General features: G+C 41.6%; 1 protein-coding gene across 1 annotated transcript in view; it reads left to right on the plus strand.

Moving 5' to 3' along the window:
- The window catches only part of GALNT14 (polypeptide N-acetylgalactosaminyltransferase 14), a 344,571-nt gene that overhangs the window by 279,733 nt on the left and 41,681 nt on the right, over nucleotides 1-23,157 (plus strand). Inside the window, 3 exon segments of the mRNA XM_078149778.1 lie at nucleotides 2,636-2,723; nucleotides 3,771-3,855; nucleotides 10,138-10,241. Coding sequence (XP_078005904.1) covers nucleotides 2,636-2,723; nucleotides 3,771-3,855; nucleotides 10,138-10,241 — 277 coding nt within the window.

The raw sequence follows: 23,157 nt of genomic DNA on the forward strand, positions 1-23,157 counted from the left end.
CCCCGTTCTGCCTCTCCCTTCTGCACCCAGTGTGCTTCTCTTTCTCATCCCTTAATTGTTTTAATGTCATTCCCTCAAATTTACCTTATACCTATGTATATTCCTTCTAGCTGTACTATTTGTTAGTAATGCATTTTTTAAGAATTACAGTATCATCTTCCCATGTAGGGATGTGAATAGTATAGCTCTATCGAGTACCTTAAGTTTTCTTTTCCCTTTTTACCTGTTTATGCTTCTCTTGGGTCTTGATACTAGAGGTCAAATTTTTGGTTTAGTTCTGGTCTTCTAATGAAAGCTGGAAATCTTTCTACTTCATTGGGTGCCCATTTTTTCCCTTGGTGTATTATGATTAATTTTGCTGGGTAAATGATTCTTGGTTTTAGTCCTACCTCCTTTGCCTTCCAGAATATCATGTTCCATGACCTCCAGTTTTTTAATGTTGCAGCTCTCAAGTCCTGTGTAATCCTGATTGTGATTTCCCAATTGTTTCTCATGACCTCCAGTTTTTTAATGTTGCAGCTCTCAAGTCCTGTGTAATCCTGATTGTGATTTCCCAATTGTTTCTTTCTGGCTACTTATAGTATTTTTTATTGGACCTGATAGTTCTGAAATTTGGCTGTAATGTTCCTTAGAGTTTTTACTTTGGGATCTCTTTCCTAAGATGATCAGTGGATTCTTTCAATGCCTATTTTGCCCTCTGGTTCCAAGACATCAAGGCAATTTTCCTTGATAATTTCTTGAAAGATGCTGTCCAAGTCTTCTTTTTTATTATGACTTTCAGGCAGTCCAGTGATTCTGATATTGTCTCTCCTGGATCTTTTTTCTAGGTCAGTTGTTTTCCCCATGAGGTATTTTACATTTTCTTCCATTGTTTTCATTCTTTTGAATTTGTTTGATTCTTGATGTCTCATAAAGTCTTTAGTTTCCATTAGCCCAATTCTAACTTTTAAGGTGTTGTTTTCCTCAGTTAGCTTTTGTACCTTCTTTTCCGTTTGGCCAGTTGTGCTCTTTAAGGAGTTGTTTTCTTTGGTGGGTTTTTGTATCTCCTTTTCTATTTGGCCATTTCTACTTTTTAAGCAATTTTCCAAGCTGTTGACTCCTTTTTCATAATTCTCTTGCACCACTCTCATTTCTTTTCCCATTTTTTCTTCTATCCCTCTTATATGATTTTTAAACTCCTTTTTGAGCTCTTCCATGAGTTTTTTCTGGGCTTGAGTCCACTTCCCATTTTTCTTTGGGGTTTTTCCCGTAGGTGTTTTTTGACTTTGTTGTCTTCTTCTGAGTTTGTGTCTTGGTCTTCCCTGTCACCATAATAACTTTCTATGGTCAGATTCTTTGTTTTGTTTTTTGGGGATTTTTGCTCATCTTTTTTTTTTGGGGGGTGGGCTTTTTCCTTTCTTTTAAATTTGAGCTCTGCACCTGGGGGGAGGGGACACTGTCTCAGGCTTCTTGTGCCCATGGCTGCAGTCCGTGGCTGTTTCCCTGGTCTTGTGCTGATGTTGCCTGTCAGCCTATGGAAGACCCTCATGTCTGGTGCTGTGCTGAGGGAGTGGGGTAAGTGCTGGTTGGCACTACTAGAGGCTTGTAGGGGTCTGTCAGCTTACTTGGTGCTGAGGTGGGGTCCTAGTGGTGGTATCTGGTGTATGCTGAGGCACGGTAGGATGTTTCTGTGTTTTCCTGGGGTTACACTGAAGTACAGGGAGGTCTGGCCACTGAAGCATGCCTGTTTACCTGGGGCTACACTGAAGCATGTGGTGGTTCTCAGAGCTGGAGTCTACCAGTTCCACAACTATGCTAAGGCACATTGGGGTGCTGGTGTTGGTGTTTGCCTGCTTCACCACACTGGGGCTCAGGATCTCCTACTGGTTTGCTGAGGTGGGGCTTGCTGCTGGCTTTCTGGAACCCTTCCTGGAATGTACTCCCCTGTTACTCAAGTGAGATGGATCTTTCTTGCTTATCTTCCAAGTTTCTTGGAAATCTTTTAAGATTGTTTCACACCATCTTTTTGCTGGTTCTTCTGTCCCAAGGTTTGTTTTGGGGTGCTATTTTATGGTTGTTTGGAGATGAATATGGGAAAGTTACAGTGATTTACCGCTTATTCCACCATCTTGACTCCCAGAAGTCTGGCCTCCCACTTGTTGAATGTATTATAGCCGGCCTCTGAGGTCCTTTCTGACTCTGAGATTTTGTGATTGTCTGACCTTACTGGGTCCTCTGCCCAATATCTTAGGGAGCTTGCAGCAGAGCCTAGTACACAGTATTTTTCCAGGAATACAAACAACACATGGAAACACACAGAGAGAAATGCCCAGAAATACCATGTCTTTGGAGCCTCACTACTCCACCAAAGAAGTCTAACCTGGCTCCCCTCCTTCTAATATAGTTAGCTGTGCAACCACAATATAATGGGCCATCTGGTAATAAACATCAGCCCAGTGATTCTGGGTTCCACTGCTTTTGTGTACCATCTGAAGGTAGCCTCAAATTGGAAGAGAGATAGGTGCCCTCATTAGGACTATTGGCAGTAGCTACTGTCTTCCTGATGCCATAGCTCCATTGACCTACCTCCCTGACTGTGTTCATATAAAGTGATTCAGGCATAAAGCAGCATAGAGGTATGTATATTATTTTTCAGGATCCTACGCGAGTGGTATGTCCAGTAATTGACATCATTAACCGAGACACTTTTGCCTACGTATCTTCTTCCCCGGATATGAGAGGTGGTGAGTGAGACTGGTTTCTTTTCCCCAGTAAGAAATTTTCTTGTTGCCAAATGACTGATCATAGGAAAATATAGTAAGGGAAAAAAGAAAAAAAAAACTATCGATGTTATCCCGAGTATGGCAATAGGTTCTGACCCTTCACCTTAGAATCATAAAGGCATGGATGAAGTTTTGGGAACCTCAGTATGACCTAACCAAAGAGAATAGGGGCTGAAGCAAGGATTTCCTGATAATTGGGGTCCTGAGTTTAGTTCCTAAGAACCTCTGGCCCTAATACTACTTTCTCCTTAGTAATTATTTAAGTCCTATGCTAGAGGAATAGGATAAAGGTTTTTTTGTTTTGTTTTTGTTTTTGTTTTGTTTTGTTTTTGAGAAAGGCCAAATTATCTCCGGGTCAAATAATTACACCAAACCTCCTTTTAATATCATTTAAATTCAGAGTTGGGGATCAGGGCTGTGATAGCCCCTACCCACGAAAAGTGAGGAAAATACCCCAGGGAATCTCAGTTGTATTCATTTTAACATACCATTATGTGACTTATGTATGTGTGTGACTCATTGCTTTGACCTCTTTTACTTACTCTTGTTCAAAGTCCCTGCCCCAGAGGTATTTCTCCATGGCTGGCTCTTTGTTGCATGGAACCAACATGGCTTCAAAGAGGGCATGGCTGGTAGAGGAGGCTGTGAACTTGAAATAGTATGCCTCTAAAAGAGCTAATAATTTTTCCCATTGCATAGGCCAAGTGAACACTTCCTTACCAAACCCTGCAGGTACTGCTGGATGCATTTAAGCTCTTCCAAAGGAAATGCATAAAGGAAGTCAATGGGGGAATGACATGTTTGTTTCTTATGCATCTCAAAGTTTAAGGGGGATATATATATACATATATATACATATATATACATATATATATACACACACACATACGCACACACATACACATATATAAATATATAGTATGCATATATACACATATGTATATATAAACATATATGTGTGTGTATTTGTGTGTGTATACACATATATTATTTTTTGCTATGGTTTAGGGTTTGATTGGACACTCCATTTCAAGTGGGAAGAGCTTTCCCTCAGGGAAAAGGCCCTACGTGTGGATCCCATTCAACCCATCAAGTAAGTAAAAATCTTTATGCCTACTACTACTTTTTTAAAAAAAAAACCTTTTATTCTGAACTTAAGAAATAAAACAAGAGCAGCTAGTTGGTACAGTGGATAAAGCACCAGCCCTGGAGTCAGGAGGACCTGAGTTCAAATCCAGCCTCAGACACATAATACTCATTAGCTGTGTGACTCTGGGCAAGTCACTTAACCCCAGTTGCCTCATAGGAAAAAAAAAAGGAAATAAAAGAAACATTTCCATAGCATAGTAGAATAGTAGAAAAGATGATTGCACATGAAACTGTACACCTAATTTTACTGATAAAAAGATCTATGGGAAGCTAATGGAAATGTGATAAATGTCAAAAACTATTTGCCAATAATTGAGTGATTAAAGGATATGAATAATTTCTAATAATTTCAAAATATTAATGGCTATGTGAAAAAAGTGCTCCAATTCATTCAGAATGGAATTATAAATTAAAAAAAAAACTCTGGGGTTTACCTCATACCCTAAAAATTTGCAAAGAATAGAAAAAACTGTAGGGCCTATGGAAAAACAGGCACACTAATATAATTTTGACGGTGCTCCACTGACTCTGAAAACAATTTGGAACTATACAAGGAAAGTGACTTGTGTATTCACATACTTCAATGCAGTGATCTCACTACTGGGCATATATCCTAAAGGACTTCAAAAACAAAAACAGAAGTCCAGTATTTACCAAATTATTCACAACAGCACTTTCATGGTAGCAAAAGACATGAAATAAAATAAGTGTCAGTTGATTGGGAAATGATTGACTAATCTCTAGCATTTAACAGTAGTAGAGTAGTACTATGCAGTGAAAAATTAAATTGAGGAATTTGGAGAAATGTGGGAAGATTTGTGTGACTGATGCAGAGAACCAGGAAACTAGAACTGGAAAAATTATGCATAATGACAACAATATAAATTGAAAGATCCCTAAAAGGTGGTTGAGTAAGTGAAAAATCAGCAATGGTCCCAAAAAAGAGATAATGATAATAATATCTCTTTCCTCTTGTCAGAGTCAAGGGATTACAAGAGCAGAGTGCTACATATATATTGACAGACAAGGTCATTGTATCAATTGACTTTGTACAACTTATAGTTTTCTTGTTCTCCTGGCTAGCATCCTTGCCTAGTATATGCTCTCAAGAAGGGCAGGTCAGTGTGATGGAAAAAGTAAAGTCAATTATGGACAGGGTACTGGCTACTTAACCTCTCATCTACAGTATCCTCTCAAAAGCAAGGGTGACCATTCATTCCCTGCCTTTTTCACAGAAGAAAGTACTTTGTCATCCTCAAAGCACTATATAGCTGAGTTGTTAGTGCAAATGTTATCATCCACATTTTAGATATAACCATGTATTATTTAGTGCAAATATTATTATCCCCATTTTAGGGCTAAGAAAACTGAGACTCAAAGAGGTAACTTCAACCAACAGGCATGCATATTATCTAGCTATCCACATATCATATATATGTCATATATGTATATATATCTCATATATGTGTGTGTATATGTACATACACATATGTGTATGTGTATGTGTGTGTGTGTGTGTATGTGTGTGTGTGTGTGCTACATACCAGGGACTGTGCTAAGCTTTGGAAATACAAAGACAAAAATAAAACAATCCCTGCCCCTCAACCAGCTTATTTTCTTTTGGGAAAGAGACCATTTATTTGTACAAGTATTTCCAAAGTATATACAAAATACACAATGTAATGTGACATGTGGGATACCAGCTACCCGAGGTATCAGAAAAGTCTTCACCCCTGAACTGACTTTTGAAGGAAATAAAGGATTAATTCTATGAGGTAGGAGTGAGGAAGGAACGTTTTGCAGGCTTGCCCAGGGTTGTAGTTTCTATGTAGCAGATCCAGGAATCAAACCCGGTTCTTCTGACTTCTCTTAGGGACATCCACCATCATGACATGTAGATGGCAATGCCACTTTTGCCATTTGCATGCTGTTTAGGCTGACTGGATGCAACATTGGAGGTATTTTTGACAATTCAGTTTGAACCTCTGTGAAAGCCTTGGGACAAGATTAGTCCACATTTCCTCCTCTGGGGCCTATTGCTTATTGATATATACATGCCGCACAGGACAGCCCTGCAAGGGCCTGGAGTGTTGTAGCAAGAGAATGTCAGCAATTACCAGGTTAAGTCAGTATGGAGTCAAGTAATTGGAAGGGAAGTATAGAATAATTGTAAGTGTTACCATGAGTAGATAATTATGGTGAAACATCTGTCATTTGCATATGAATATGATGCTGTATATCTTGTTGGGTTTTTTTTAAATCCATGAATTGGATTGGATTTGCACTGATCCATTTGACTGACTGCATCAAGTCCCTTTAATCCAACCTCTATGTTATAGGGTCACAAATTTAAAGATGGGGTAGGGTCACTGAGATTGAGACAGGCTGATTTGCCCAGGGTCGTTCAGTCAATACAGGGCAGCGAAGTGGCTCCATGGTGCACAGAGTGCCAGGCTTGTAGTCAAGAAGACGCATCTTCGTGAGTTCAGATTTGGCTTGAGACACTTACTAGGTGTGTGACCCTGGGCAAATTACTTAACCCTGGTTACCCCAGTTTCCTCATCTGTAAAAGGAACTGGAGAAGGAAGTGGCAAACCAGTCCAGTAACTTTGCCAAAAAAAACCCCAAATTGGGGCATGAAGAGCTGGACACAATTGAAAATGACTCGACAACCGCAACAGCAGCAACAATAATTCAGACAGTAAGTGAAAGAGGAGGGGCTTAAATTTAATTCTTCCTGACTCCAAGCCCATTGCCCTGTCCCCTGTGCCACCAAGGGCAGGCATTTGCAAAACTGGGATTAGAGGTTCAGCCTGATGTAGAGTTCAGTTCATTTAGAATACCAAGGGACTGGTCTTAGGACTGCTAGCATCGCCAGCAGAATTTATGATATCCATGAGGTACATAGCACTCCACAAGCATGGAGAATGTGAAGCATGTGGTTTTCACTGCCCACTAGGTGCTTATATTTTAAAATGTCAGACTACCTTAAAGAATAGCATCAGGAAGATACAATTGATTAGAAGATAGTTATTTTTGAGATCTACAAATGAATGCCACCAAATGAGTGTTGCTCAAAGCAAAGGGTGGGAACTTGAAAGAGGGACCCAAAGAATTGATAAAAATGGGTCATGTAGACCAAAGAGGAGCTACTAACCCATACATAAGAATCCTTGCAGTGCCATATTGTAATGTTACAAATGCAATTACACTGTAAAATGTAATATTATCTGTGTCTTGTGGCATTTTTATTCATCTTGCTAAATATTCCCAATTACATTTTAATCTGGATCAAGCCACACTCAAGAGTGATGGAGGCAGCATGTGGCTCCCTGGCCAAGTGTTTGATGCTCTGGGTATAATCCACAGTCATCAAGCTCCAGATAGTTAGGGTTGATATAAACTAAGAGCTAAACCAATAAGATATGAATCAGCTTCTCATGATTCCATATTGTCCCTCTTGACAATCCCTACTCCCAGCTTTTACATTCTTCAGTGATGCAGAAGGAAATCAAAGCTATGAAATGTCTAAGAGTTGCTTGTGGCAGATATATACGTGTGTGTGTGTGTGTGTGTGTGTGTGTGTGTATTTATTTATCTATTTATTACCTATTTATCCCTAACTCATTAACTCATTCTGTTTCTGTCTTTCTCTCCATCTATCACCTAACTATTGAGGGATGATGGCACATTGGCCTTCACTATGCTGAGCACAGGGGATATTCTCAATAAATGTATAATTAATCAATCACTGATTGATATGGGCCATAGGAGCAGAAGGATCTTGCTGGGGTAAGGGAATAGGTGAAAAAAATTTGCAAGCTATCCATCTAGACATTCCAGAAGGATGATCATTACAAAGTCAAGGACAAACCCAGCAGCCTATCTACCTCTCCTCTTTCTTAAAGGCAAATATTTCTTGCTCCCTCTATGAAACTGGTCTCTCACTGGAATCATTTTGCTAATCAGAGAAACAGAACTCAATTGGAAGGGGTCAGGCTTAGGAAAAACCCCTTGCAGTCTTGGGATCGCTGATATTTGTACAGGATGTCCCTAAAGTCTAAGAGCAGCACTACTGTGTGCCAAGCACTGTGCTAAATGCTTTTACAATTACCATCTCATTTGATCCTTAAAACAACCCTACAAGGTAGACGTTATTATTGTCCCCATTTTTCAGTTAAGGAAACTGAAACAATCAGAGGTTGTGATTTGCCCAGGGTCTCACATCTAGTAAGTGACTAAGATTGGATTTGAACTAGGTTTTTCTTATAGCTCTCTCTCTGTCTCTGTCTCTCTGTCTCTGTCTCTGTGTCTCTGTCTCCCTGTCTCTCTCTGTGTCTCTGTCTCTCTCTGTGTCTCTCTGTCTGTCTCTGTGTCTCTCTATCTCTGTCTCTCTCTGTGTCTCTCTGTCTGTCTCTGTGTCTCTCTATCTCTGTCTCTCTCTCTCTGCCTCTCTCCTCTGTGCCACCAGCTTCTTCTTGTAGAAATTAGTGACTTGCCCAGAGTCACACTTATAGTAAACCTCAGACACTGGATTTGAACTCAGTCTTGCTGACTCTAGGTACAATTCACCCAGATTAGAAGCTAATGCACCTGAGTTTTATTCTCAGTCACACAGTGACTAATTGAGATACCCAGAGTACGTCACTTACCATCCCTAGGCCTTAGATGGACATTTAGGGGATTGAACCAGATGAGTTCTGCTCTCCCTCCCAGCTCCAGTGTTCTCTGATTCTCAGAACAAAGCTTTGGCTACACTCAACAGAAAGCAGTTTGGGTCCCATAGTGCTCTCTGTTCTTCCTTAAGCTTCTCTACCTCCTTGGATTTAGGTTCAGAGGACCTGGATTTGAATCCTAACTCTGCTACTTATCAAGTAGGTGATCTCAGGCAAATCACAGAAACATGGAGTTTTGGAGTTGGAAGGAACCCCCCCCCCCAGCTAGTCCATCCACATACCCCTCAACAGAATCCCTTCCACAACACACCTGAAAAGTAGCCTTTGGGCCTTGGCTCTGAAACCTCCAATGAGGGGAAACCTGGTATCTCCTGGGACAACCCATGGGATAGCTCTAGTTGTAAGGGCATTTTCCCTTACATCCGCCTTCCATTCAAGTATCCTTCAGGTGCTATCGCCACTGTGTCTCCTCTTCTCCATTTCATATATCCCCAATTCCTTCAAAGGCAGCTGGTGGCACAGTGGATAGAACACTGGGCCTGGAATCAGGAAGACCTGAGTTCAGATGTGGCCTTAGACACTTACTACCCTGGGCAAGTCACCGTCTTAGTTTTTTCAGCCATAAAATGGGGATAATAAGAGCACCTACATTGCAGGGTTGTTGTGAAGATCAAATGAGATAATATTTGTAGAACAATTAGCACGGTGCCTGGCATATAGAAGGTGCTGAATAAATGCTGGTTTCCTGCCTTCCTTCAACCAGCCATCACATGAATGGACTCAAGGCCCTTTTCCATCCTAATTGCCTATTTGCCCTCCCCTCAGATTATCAGCATCCTAAAAGTCAGCTTCCTCATTTATAAACTGAAGGAGCTGGGCCAGATTGGTTTTCTGGCTCTAACTCCTGTGATCCTTCCTCCTGCCCGCATGGTTCTTCCGTCATCACTATCTGGCGGTCAAGAAAGAAAGAAAGAAAGAATAATGATAGCTAACATTTATACAATACTTCCTATGTGCCAGTCACTGTGTTAAGCACTTTACAGTTATTTCAGTGGACCAGAATAAGAGAGAGCTGTGGAGGATCAGACAGATGCGTCTTGAAGATGCTGTTTCCCATTAATGATTAGTTATATAAAGCAGCTTTCCCAAGGCCTTTGTTTTGTTCTCCTTTAAGTGACAAGCCATCTTATCCTTTTACTGATGTAGTTCCTAAGAGAGTCTTCCAAGGCAGGATCCTTGTGAGAGAAGTGCCAAGTGTGTCTCTGTTTGGAAGCCTGTAGTCAATGCCATGAACCCTGGGCCTTGGGGAAGAGGCATACTGATGGGTGTAAATTTATGAAATTTACGAGCGACAGCACAATGCCCAAGCAGTGCTACATGTTGAGGTGCATGTCCTTGTTCCAGGTAAAGTGGAAATTTATTGGTCCTTTTGCAAGAGGAACAGAAAGGGCAAGGACGATGGCCTTGGTCTCTGGGTTCTGAAGAAAAGAGATTCTCAGAGCATCTGCCTTCTTTTTACTCACTCTCCTCTCCCTTTTCCTGATGCGCAGGACCCCAATAATTTCCGGAGGGCTATTTGTAATGAACAAATCCTGGTTTAATCACCTGGGGAAGTATGATGCAGCGATGGATATCTGGGGTGGAGAAAACTTTGGTGAGTGCCAGCCCCTGCCCAGCCAAAACTTGACACCAAATGGAACCTTAGGCCTAAGGGGCTTAGAACAAGACAAAAACAATTCAGATGTACCTTGAGGGTAGCCCCCCATCTCAGCAGCTGTGTGAGAGTGGGGTGAGTAAATGAACTTGAATAAACTCAGACAGTGAGGAAGAGGTAGAATGGATGGGGCTACTCTGGGTTTTTTTTTTAAGCCACTCTGGTTGCTAAAGCTATAAGGGGTTGCAGGTAAGAACCAGGAGTTTGTGCAAGAGAAAATTAAGAGAATGAGGAATCATGATGGACTGGATAAAGGGCTGGCCTGGAGTCAGAAAGACCAGGGTTCAACTCTGTATTTGATTTGTAGGATCTCTGTTTTTTTGGTGTAACTGACAGCCAGTTCACCAGGACTTCAGTTCAGAGTGCTTGCCCCTACACTGATAAAGTCACAGGACTGGACAGTAAAAGCAGGAGGAAGAGCAGGCAGAACTGTGGGGTGTCATGCAAGGGCTCCCAAGCTCACTTTGTTACTTCCTCAGCCCGCAGGAGCATGCCCTGTGAATGGCAGCATCAGTGAGCCGACGTGTTGGCTCCAGGAATGATCTATAGGGGCAGGGTCTGGCATTTAGCAGTAATCTCATCCATTGTCAGGCTGCTATTGTTTTCTTCTATCCCTGCCTCCTTTGTATTTTATGGCTTTCTTCCTCAGTCAGTAAGAGTTATTTTCCCCAAATTGATTGCTGCTGGCCTGACCTGCAGCATCTGCTTTCCCCAATCGGCCAGTGGAAAGAAATCTGTCAGAAAAAAGTGCAGGCCAGATCGAAGGCCCAACAAATGCCATGGAAAATGAAAACAATCATAAACCAAACTGAGTCCTAACCCATTTGTGGTCCAGGCAGATGCATCACTGTCTGAAGAAGGCCCAGTCTTCTGTCACCCTTCACACTTTCTGTACCCTGAGAAGCCAGCTCCCCACTCCTAAAGCCTTTACTGGCCCTGATGGGGCCTGCTTTTCGGAGTTTCTGCCAGGATCACGTTATAGAGGCTGAAATGATGATGAATAAGGCTGAAGCTGCATGTGCTGCTGCAGTTCAGGCTAACATCAGGACACTTCCTTCAGTGGACAGAACAGAAAGGGCTTTCTAGAACTCACTAAGAATCAGAGAGAACCATGGCATGCTGAAACTGGGGAAAGAGCAAGGCCATCTAGTCCAGTCTCCCACCCCATGCAGGGGTCCCCTCTGTTACAAACCCTGACCGATGGTCATGCAACCTGCGCTTAAACACCTAAGGAGTGAGGGCACTTGCAGCCTGGCTAGGCAGCCTCTCATAGTTTATGTGGATGTTAGCTATTTGTATGGGAATATGTGCATACATCTATGTATATACAAAGACACATTATAAACCTGTGTGCACATATATGAGTGTTTATATATATGCATGCATGCATAACACACATGCACACAAATAGTTAAGAGTTACATAAACTGTGAGAGGCTGCCTCGGGAAGTACCAAGCCCTCTATCTCCTTATGTGTTTAAGCACATGCATGCACACATAGACATATGTGTACATGTTATACACATAGTATATACAGGTATTGTGCAATATAGTATATGTGTTATATTTATAGGTGTGGCTATAGCATAAACATGTTATATACATGTGTGCATAGCTTGCATTGCTACATACATGCCCACATATATTTACATATATATGTGGGGAGTAGAGAGAGTTGTTATTCAGTAGTTTTTCAGTCATGTTCAACTCTCCTTGACCCCATCTGGGGTTTTCTTGACAAAGTTACTGGAGTGGTTTGCCATTTCTCCTTTCAGTTCATTTTATGAATGAGGAACTGAGCCAAGCCAAAGTGACTTGCTCAGGGTAACACAGCTAGTAAGTGTCTAAGGCCAGACTTGAACTCAGGTCCTTCTGATTCCACTGAGCCACCGTGTGTGTGTGTGTGTGTGTGTGTGTGTGTGTGTGTGTGTATCTATAGCTATATATACATGCACACAAATAGGTAACATTTATATAGCACTTATAGTCTGTAAAATATTTCTATTTATCAGTTGTTTCTCTGGATGCAGGTAGTATATTCCCTCATAGGTCCTTTGCAGTTAATCTGGGTATTTATAATAGTCAAAATAACTTAGTTGGTCAAGCTTGTTCTTAAAACAATATTGCTCTTACTATATACAGTGTTCCTTTGGTTCTGCTCACTTCGCTCTTCACTATCTTGTTAGAAACTCTATCCAAGTTTTTCTGAGATCATCGAGCTCATCATTTCTTATAGCACAGTAGTATTCCATCAGATCATGTCCCATAACTTGTTCAACCATTCCGCAGTTGTACAGGTATGCATAGAATGATTTATATATACATACATACACACATATGTGTGTTAATGTACATATGCATATGTGTGTGTCTAATAGTGGCCATCTCTAAGGTGGGGGGAGGGAAGAAAGAAAGGAAAAACTAAATTTAGATGATAATTATATATTTAAAAGGAATAGCACGTCACACATAATAGATTTGCAGTTTTGTGTGTAAATCATCTTTTTCATTATACTATGTTATGAGAAAAATCACAAAATACTTCACATTTTATTTATTTTACTTTATGCATTCCTCACAAAAACACTGTGAAGTAGGCACTCTTAATATCCCCATCCTGGGGAGACTGATATGCAGAGAGGTCAAGTGAATTGTTCAGGGTCATACAGTTAGAAAATGTTTGAGGCAGGATTTAAATTCAGGTGCCCCTGATTCTCAGGGCAGTGGAGGGAGTGCCGGCCCTGGAGTTAGGAAAACCCATCTTCCCAAGTTCAAATTTGGCCTTGGACACTTCCTAGCTGTATGACCCTGGGCAAATCACTTACCCCTGTTTGCTTTGGTTTCCTCATCTGTAGAATGAGTTGGAGAAGGAAATGGCAAAGCACTCCACAGTCTTTTCCAAGAAAACCCCATTTGGGATCACAAAGAGTTGGACATGACTGAACAACAACTTCCTGGATCTCAATCCAACATTCTATTCACTAGACCACCTGCCCACCTACTATCACTCTCCCTTTCTCTGTCTCTGTCTGTCTTTCTATCCTGTATATCTCTCCATCTCTGTCATTCCACCTATCTATCTATCTATCATAATTGGCTTTTACATGTAATTTTAGATTTTATGAGAAAAGAAAACAACGCGTTATCTACTGCATAGGATCTCATGGTCCTAACACAACTCTGTGAGGTTAGTAGGTAGATACTATGATCGTTGTCCCCATTTTTTTCAGATGAGGAAATTGAGGCTTAGAGGCTAACTTGCCTGTGGTCACACACTGAGTAAGTGTTGGGACTGATTGCACATATAACACACATTCTATTATTCCATGTTGCTCCTTTTCCATTGTTCTGGACGTTGTATGATAAGGTAATGCAAGGAAGGCAAGCACTGGCAGCTGGTGGAATCAGGAAAGACCTTGAATGGAAGATGAGTGTAGAGGGTTAGGAGAAGGTTGGAAGGATACTAGAGATGTGACATGAGGAAGGAGTAGGTTCCAGGCACGTGTTTGTGTTGCTGTTGTCGTCGTCATTGCTGTTTTGCATGTGCAAAGTCACTGAGACAGGAGATGGAGTGCTATGTGTTAGGAATGGGAAGAATATCACTTTGGTTGGACTGAGTAATATATAAACAAATCTAAAAGGGCAGGTTGCGCCCAGGTTATAGGGAATTTTAAATGATATGGAAGTTTTGTTATTTGATCCCAGGAGTTCATTGAGTAGTACAGCAATGTGGTCAAACCAGTGCTTTAAGAAAATCACTTCAATAGCTGGATGATTGGAAAGGGGAGAGATCCGCTGCAGGGAGACCAATTAGGAAGCTATTATCGTAGTCCAGGAAGGATATAATAAGAGCCTGAGCGAGATGGGTGGCCTTGTGAATGGAGAGAAGAAACAGGTGCAAGAGATGTCGTGGAAATAACAACAAGAATGGGTGACTAATTATATATGTGGATTGAGGGAAAAGGCAGAGTTGAGGATTGCTTTTGAGGTTCTGAACCTGGGTGAATAGAAAGATGGTCCTACACTTCACATAAACAGAGAAGTTCAAAAGAGTAGATTTTGGGGGGAAGATAACAAGTTCTGGTTTGGTCATGTTAAGCTTAGGATGCCTATTTGATATCCAGTTTAAAATATCTGCTATCCCAGGGGTGAGGAATCTGTGGCCTTGCGGCAACATAGATTGAAGTTTGGATTCAGCTAAGGGGCCACACTTGAGGACCTAGAAGGCCACATGTAGCCTTAAGGATGCAGGTTCCCCACCCCTGGCTAGCCATTTGGTGATGTGGGACTGGAACAGAGGAGGGAAACAAGGCCTAGACAGATAGATCTGGGAAACGTGCAGTGATATTAACTCCATGGAAGCTGACTAGTTCACCAAGAGATGGAGTGTAGAGAGAGGGTAGAAGAGATCCCAGGATAGAATCTTGAGTAACACCCACAGAAATTGCAGTTGGGTTGATGACCCAGCAAAAGTGATAGAAAAGGAATGGTCAGACAGAAAAGAGAACAGTATCCCAAAATCCAGGGCAGCTAGGTGGTACAGTGGAGAAAGCACCTGGCCTGGGTCAGGAAGACCTGAGTTCAAATCTGGCCTCAGACATTTCCTAGCTGTGTGACTCTGGGCAAGTCACTTACCCCTGTTTGCCTCAGTTTCCTTATCAGTAAAATGAACTGAAGAAGGAAATGGCAAACCACTCTGGTATCTTTACCAAGAAAACCCCAAATCAGGTCACAAAGAATTGGACATGACTGAAACAACTGAATAACAACAAATTCCAAAAACCCAAAGAGAGAGTATCCAGAAGGAGAGACTGCTTGATAGTGTCAAATGCTGCAGAGAAGTAAAGAGAGATAGTATTGAGAAAAGGCTATTAAATTTCGCAATTAGGAAATTCACTTCAAAAAGAAGTTTCAGTTAAGTGATGAGGTCAGAAGCTAGACTGCAAAAGGCTGAGAAGCAAGTGCAAGGAGAGGAAGTGAAAGCAATGAGCACAGACAATTTTACCCCTAGGAATCTGGCTGTGAAAGAGAGAAGAAACATACGGGATGTTAGCTTGAGGGGGCGATAGGGTCATGTGCAGATTTTTGTTTTTGTATTTTTATGGATGGGAATACGTAGGCACGTTTGTAGGCATGAAAGAAAAAAATGGAGGTTGGAGTTAAAGATTGGGAGGCACTCTGCTGGGGGAAAATGGAGCAGGTGGGATCCAGGGCACCTGGGGATGGGTTTTGCCTCCTCAAAGTGAAGGGTCAGCTCTTCATCAGCATGCTCGCTTCAGTTCTTAAAACCTCTGGTTTCCTTTAAAGCTCAGCTTGAACCCCCCTTCCTACATGAGACCTTTCCTGATACCCACGTGTTAGTGACTGCCCCACTCAAATTATCTTATATTTATTTTTGTGTATGTGTGTATGTGTGTATCTATATTACCTCTGATCCTGGAGAGATCATTTAACACAACTCTCTAGGACTATTGTCGTTGTTGAGCTGTTTCAGTCATGGCTGACTCCCCATGACCCCATTTAGGGTTCTTTTTTTTCCTTTTTCTCCCTTTTTCTCTCCCCCCCTCCAGCAACAGCAATATTATTTTAAGAACAACTTTGAATGAATAAGTAATTTTGATTATTATAAATACCCAAATTAACTACAAAGGAAATACGAAGAGAGACACTATTATCTGTATCCAGAGAAAGAAATGATAAATAGAAGTATGTATAGAACCATTTGAAGTTTTCTTGGCAAAGCTACTGGAATGGTTTGCCGTTTCCTTCTTTAGCTCATTTTACAGATGAGGAAACTGAGGCAAACAGGTTAAGTGACCTTCAAGTCAGAGTCTGAGGCCACATTTGAACTTGGGAAGATGAGTCTTCCTGACTCCAGGCCCAGGGCTCTACCCACTGTGTCACCTTGAGGATGTTTAGCCTGGAAAAAACAAAAGAGCCTGGGTGGGGAGAGGAAGAGTGGAGGGTAGGGTGTGTTAACTGTGGTCAAATTTTGAATGTGGAAGAGAGGCAAGACTTATTCTTGCCTTTAGAGAGGAGAACAAGGACTAAGAGGTGAGAATTAGAAGGAGGTAAAATTCAGGTCAACATTGTGAAAACCTGCCGGATGATGACACCTGTTCCAGAATGGAAATGGGCCACCTAGTGAGGTGCATCACTGAGGACTCCATTACTGCAAGTGTTGAGACAGAAGACAGACAGTCCTGTGTCAGGCATAGTATGGAAGGGATCTTTCAATGGAATGGGAGGGTGGATGAAATCCATGATCTAAAATAGAGCCAGGGAGAGAGACAGAGACAGAAAGAAGAGTAGAGGACTTGGAGGAAGGCCTGCTTCCCAGTCTCTCCTCAGACATGTACTATCTGTGATCCTGGGCAAGTCACTTCATCTGTGTGCTTTAGTTTCCTCATCTGTTAAATGGGGATAATATTAACACCTTACCTCCCAGGTTGTGGTAAGGAGTAAATGATATAGTATATGTAAAGTGCTACATAAATGTTAGCTGTTATGATTATGATTTTAAACTGCAAGGGGTCTCAGAGGCCTTCTAGTCTCCTCCTCCTCTCATTTTACAGATAAGGAAACTGAGGCCTAGGGAGGGTCAGAGCTTTGATTTGAACACACGGCAGGTATTCTTACCACCATACCATGCTGCCTCTCCTTTATATATAAAAGGAGTTTTGCTTTCTTATTGTAATAGCAACTGGAAGTAGCTCCCTCTTCTCTGGTACTCTCCAAGGTTGTCATCTCTCTGAAATGGAAATAAATTACAAGGTGACCAACCAGCAGCTATTAAATGGTTAACGGGTCTCTCCCTGGAGGGGTAGATGGCTCTGTTGCATCTCTCAAGGCTGTCCTTGCCTTACTCCATCTCTCTCTTCATCTGAGGAGAAAAGCACCTGATTTTTTAGGCTGCATTGCCTGTGTGGGAGACACGTGACTGACCAGTCCCTTTCATTCCCACTCCTGCCCCCCCCCTTTCTGTTTTCACCAAAGGCCAATGATATGGATGCCTTTTTTTTCCTCTCTTCCCCACAAGGTGCTTCTGCAACAGACTGAATGGCTCTGATAATTACCTCTCCTCTTCAGCATATGAAGAGATTTTAGGAAAAGTGACTTTCAAGGTTTTTTTTTTTCCAGTGACTCATTTGCATTAAAATTGGATGCTTAAACTCCAATTTTTGTAACATGATACATGTAATCTATCTGCTAACTTCGGGCTGCATCTCACTTATAGGTGTTGATCGCTGGAGAATAAAGGCATCTGTTGCCTAGCAGGCAGAGAGGTGGGACAAGCCAGCATGCAGATAGTCTGACAGGAGGCTGGGGAGCTTCCTAAGTGCAGAGTGGTACATTTCCAAAGTACAACTGGTTGACATTTCTCGAGGTTAATGCTTGAAGGAAGGAAAGTAATGATAATATTAATGATAATAACTTTCTCAAAGCCAAACCCATCCTTGTGGAGAATTCCAACAAATAAACCATGCTGGTCACAAAGCACTCCCCTTAGATAAAGCTGTTTCCCACAGTTGACAAACTATTGCTCCATAAACACTTAAGAGCAATGTTGAATAGATGTGACTGCAACAAGTATTCATGACCTTGCATCTTCAAAATTTAGAGACCTAGCAGAAGGAATCTGAGCCAAGCGGGGTCAGGAGGAGATGCACAGCATCCCTGTTTGTGCTCCATGCTGCTTCAGCTGTCCCAAACACGATTTCAGCGAGCCCACTAAAGACGCGTTCATGTCCTTGTACTTTTAGTCAGTTACGAGAAGCATTTCTTTTATCCATCTTCTAACAAAATATTAAATATAAAACAAGATGGCAACTTGTCCCAGAGACATGTTTATCTAAAATTCTTTTAAGAATATGAGAATGAAATTAATAATAATAATAATAAATGTGTGTATTATTTTACAGTCAAAACATAACAGATTATTTCTTGATCTTTGCAACTGTAAAGGTACATTAGATATAACATATATCTAAAAGTATATACTATATGTACATATATACTAAATATATACATTATATACACATATATCGGTGTGTATAAACAGTGCACATACATGTACAACACATGTATATATGCATGTATATATGTGCACACTTGTACATGCATGCTTGTATGTATATGCATATACACTATGTACATACATACACACATTTTGTGAATATATACATATATTTACACATACTTGCACTTGTGGGCAATACAGGTAATATCCCCATTTCACAGGTAAGGAAACTGAGTCTCAGACAAGTGATGCCAGCATGGGGCAGTATGATTTACTTGAAAGAACAAAGGACATGAAGCCAGAACAACTGGGTTGGAAATCTGGCTCCACCACTTTTTAGCTGTATGACTTTCAATAAGCCATGTAACCTCTCTGAGTCCTATAGAGATGATTAGACGGCAGAGTGGATAGACTTCTGGGTCTGGAATCAGAAAGATTTGAATACAAATCCGGCATCAGTCACTTATTAGCTCTCTGACCCTGACAAGTTACTTCACCATCTGCCTCAATTTCCTCATCGGTAAAATGGGGATAATAATAGCACCGACCTCACAGGGTTGATGTGGGCTCCAAAAGAAATAATATTTGTAGAGCACTTATCACAATGCCTAGCACCTAGCAGGCACTTAATAAATTATGATTTCCTTCCTGCCCATCTGCCTGCCTATGGCAGTGGATCACAAGCCGTGGCAAGTCTTAGAGAGATGGAAAGCATCAAATATGATAAGCCTGGCACAGCCTGGCCAAGTGTGGAGAGGCTTGGTGCTAAAGAGCTGGTCATCAGGTGATCCAGCCTATTTTGGCCATGGCAGAACGTGGAACAGAAAAATAGGCAAAATAGCCATCATTCATCTTTGACAGTGATAGTGGGGTGCTTCAGGAGGTAGTGAGTTCTCCAACATAAAAAGTCTTCAGATAGAGTTAGATGACTGACTATTTTTTAGAGGGTGCTAAAGAAGGGATTCCTGTTCAGATATATATTAGACTAGAGCCTGGGACATAGTAGGTGCTTAATAAATATATGTTGATTGACTGATTGGTCAATTATCACTGAAGTCACTTCCTAATTACCATTGAAGTCACTTCCTATTCTGAGCCTTTAGAGCCTTCAGAGACATTTTTATATGTTTGAGGGCAGCTTGTCATTGTGGTAAAACCATCTTCAATCATTTTAGCCAGGGCTGCTTCTTCACAGAGAAAGAGAGATGTAGGTTTAATGAAGAAAAACTAGAGATGCTGGGATGGGGATGAGGATGGGGACACCATTCCCAGCACTAACTTATTGAAACATACACACACAAAACAAAAGACCTTTGTTGTACTTATAGAAGTTATCGGGAGAAGCAGTCCAATGTAGTGGACTTCAAGGCAGGAAAGACCTGTATTTAAATCCCACTTCTAACGTTTACTCACTGTGGGATCATGGGCAAGTTACTTAACCTTTTTCATTTGTAAAATGTAGACAATGATAGCTCTAGGACTTGTCTCACAGAAGGGCTATGAAGCTCAAATGAGATAATGGATGAAAAGATTTTGACTTAAAGTACCCTAGAAATGTCAGTTATTATGTGGCCATAGGGGCTCTCCTCTCCCAAGCTGGCTCTCCCTCTAAGGGACTGTACTGTACATGTTTTTCACAGAAATTATCTGTAGCCAGATGTAGCTATATAATTTGGTCAAGAGGGATGCTAGTCATGAAGGCAGAATTTAAGGCTTGGCACCAACATTTGGAAGGGGCCCAGCACCTTATAGTAGTCCAGTCATATTCCCCCAAACCTGGAAGACCTCCAACAGCCCAAAAAACTCCTTCAGCCAGTTTAATTACTCCCTAATAATACTTGTTCCTGTCTGCCAGTCATCAAGAAGATACCTTATTGGGGAAACCGGAATATTTCCCTACTAACCCAGGCAAGTGATGCCATATTTTTCTGCCATCTAACGCCGTTTAAATGTCATCTAGTTGGTTCAGCAATAACAAGCATGATTCTGCTCCAACCCCAACAGGAGGGACCCACACACACATGCCAGTCCCCAGCAGGAGGCAAAAAGCTAATATCTGAGGGATGGTTCCATCCGTAGTCAAGGATGCATGTCCTCACTGGGGATGCTGAGTACCGCATTAATGGCTACTCAAGGCTCTTCAAGAATGTTCATGTCATCATGTAAGAATTCACATAGCTGTGTCTCACACATGAAATCAATCATTCTTATGGAGAATGTATTCCAGAAAAGGACCCAATAGCTTAGTGTCCCTAGACAGCAGTTATAGTGAGCTTGGTCACTGGATTATTGCCTTTACAAGTCAGTGATAACATAGTGGCCAGGGGCATCCTTCTAAAAAGGGTTCACTTCATTGCACAATCACTTAACAAGCATTTATTAAGTTCCTACTATGTGCTATCAGGGGTGGAGACCCTGTTTAAGCTAGGCATTGAGGATACAAAGACAAGAGTGAAGCAGCCCCTGCCCTCAAGGAGCTTACATTCTCTCAGAGAAGACAATAAGTGCACATATAGAACCTAACACAGTTTATTTCCCTAGAAAATTTTCCTGAATTTGCCTTCTATAGATTCTTTACATGGTACTGGGGCCCCTGATTTATCAGTTTTAAGTTATCTCCTTTTCCACTGTCCTCCAGGTCAGATTTCATCTACCCATTACTGTCAGTCCAAACACGTCAGGACCAATACCTCTGTTGTTGTACCTCATTGACTGCTTAGATGTTCTACACACCATGGAGTTCTGCTAGAGGAACTAGATGGTGCAGTGAGGGAGCACTGGACCTGGAGTTAGACGTGAATTCAAATCCAGCCTCATATGCTTACGAGTCATCTGACATTAGACAAGTCATTTCACCTTTGTCTTAGTTTCCTCAACTGTAAAATGGGGGTAATAATAGCACAACAACCCAGGGTTGTTGTAAGAAGCCAATAAGATAATATTTGTAAAGCATTTAACAGTACCTGGCATGTAGTAGGTGCTTAATAAATGCTTGTTTCCTTCCTCCCTTCCAGCTATAACAACTCATTCCTCTCATCTACATCCAGCAACCCCTCTCCAGTAAAATGACAGATTTCACCCTTTCTTCCCGCCTGCATCTCACCTTCCCTTATCCCCATTTGAACATCTCAGTGTCGGTAGCAACTAATAGCCTGAGGACTTGGAGACAGTCCAGGATTGTAGGGGGATAGATTTAGAGAAGGGAGGTACCCGAGAGGTCAACTAGTCCAACCCTTTCATTGTCTAGATAAGGAAACTGAGACCCAAAGAGATGAAATAAGTTGTCCAAGGTCAAATAACTGGTAAAGAGCAGAGTCAGGCTATGAATTCAGGTTCCCCTGGCTTTGAATCCAAAGCATTCTTTCCATTATAGAGTTTCCATTATATACGCCCTGAGAGTCCTACAGAAAGTTAGCAAATAGCGATAGAATTCCAAGGGAGTCAGGATAGATACAAATTTCAAGGTGAACAAGGTTTTAGAAGTTATCTAGCCCAAGCCACTCATTTTAGAGATGAGGAAATTGAGCCCAAAGAGGTTTAGATGTGCCAAAGTACCTGGGTAACACAGGAAGTGGAGGAGATGGAATTTGAACCCAGGTCTTCTGACTACAAATCTAACCTTCATTCTAAGGCAACAAAATAGGCTGAGCACAAGGAAGATCAGGGCTGAGACTCTCAAAGAGGTTAGCAGATCAAGTGCCGGGAGACTTTCCCATTGTTCAGACCACACTCCAGTGATGTACCAGGGATCTAGCGCCTCTACAGCTCCTTGTCCTGTTGTTCAGTGATATAGGTACTGATCCATTGTACTAGTCAGACCCTTACGCAAGCCCCGCTACTCATGGGCAGGGAGAATTCCTAGGGATAAAAATCCTCAGCCACGAGAGGCTCAGAGGTTACCTCCACTATTTGCTGGGCTGAGGAGGAGGCAGGCCAGAGGAGAGGAACTAAAAGTTTGTTCATGCCCCATAACTGTGGGAGGACTTCCTTCAATGACACTCCATTAGTGACAACAGCTAGCATTTATATAGCACTTTGAGGTTTGAAATTTTATGTTCTTTGTTTCTCGCAACAATCTTGCTATTATTATCCCCATTTTACAGATGGAAGAGGTTAAGTGACATACAGGAACATAGAACTCAGAAGTGTCTGGGACAGGGTTCAGGTTCCAGGGGGACTTCTTAAGGGAGAACAATGGTATTTGCCATACCCTACAGGTTTGGAAGCTAAGTGAGGGGGCTGTGGAAACAAGAGGAATGTGCCAGCTGACAGCATTATGAATAAATAAGCCTGCCTCCTGTATATCACATGGAAGTTATTGAAGACAGCAAGAGCAAAAGCTTTCCAACTGACCAGGGCCTTTGGGCAAGTTGGAATGTTGGCTGGCACCTGGACAGGATTAAAACATCCGTGCTCCACTGAGTGAATGCCCGTCTTTGATTAAATTATGGGCTACCTTATTTCAGAATCCCACAGCTTCAATTTGCTTCTTGGCCTTATGTGAAATGCACTTCTTATACCATGAGGATAAAGCTGCTTTCCAGAGCAAGGAAGACAATCTCCTATCTCACTGTGTTTGTGTGTACTACACCATTATATGGCCTATAAACCATGTAGAGAAATGAGGGATGTGTGTGCAACCTGCCTGCCCACAATAAACTAGCACTCTTCTAGTGAAGAATTTGAAGACCCGAACAGAGAGGGTTTTAATGATTCTGGTGAAGGTGAAACGTATGTCACTTTTATATCTTGTGCTATAGGAAGGGTACCATTTAAAATGTCCCATTGTATTAAGTTTTTCATGGCTAGATGTCATGATAGATGAACCACTCGGAC

The sequence above is a fragment of the Phascolarctos cinereus genome, unplaced genomic scaffold (genome assembly GCF_003287225.1).
Source record: "Phascolarctos cinereus isolate Bilbo 61053 unplaced genomic scaffold, phaCin_HiC Scaffold_2;HRSCAF=192, whole genome shotgun sequence".
NCBI lineage: Eukaryota > Metazoa > Chordata > Mammalia > Diprotodontia > Phascolarctidae > Phascolarctos > Phascolarctos cinereus.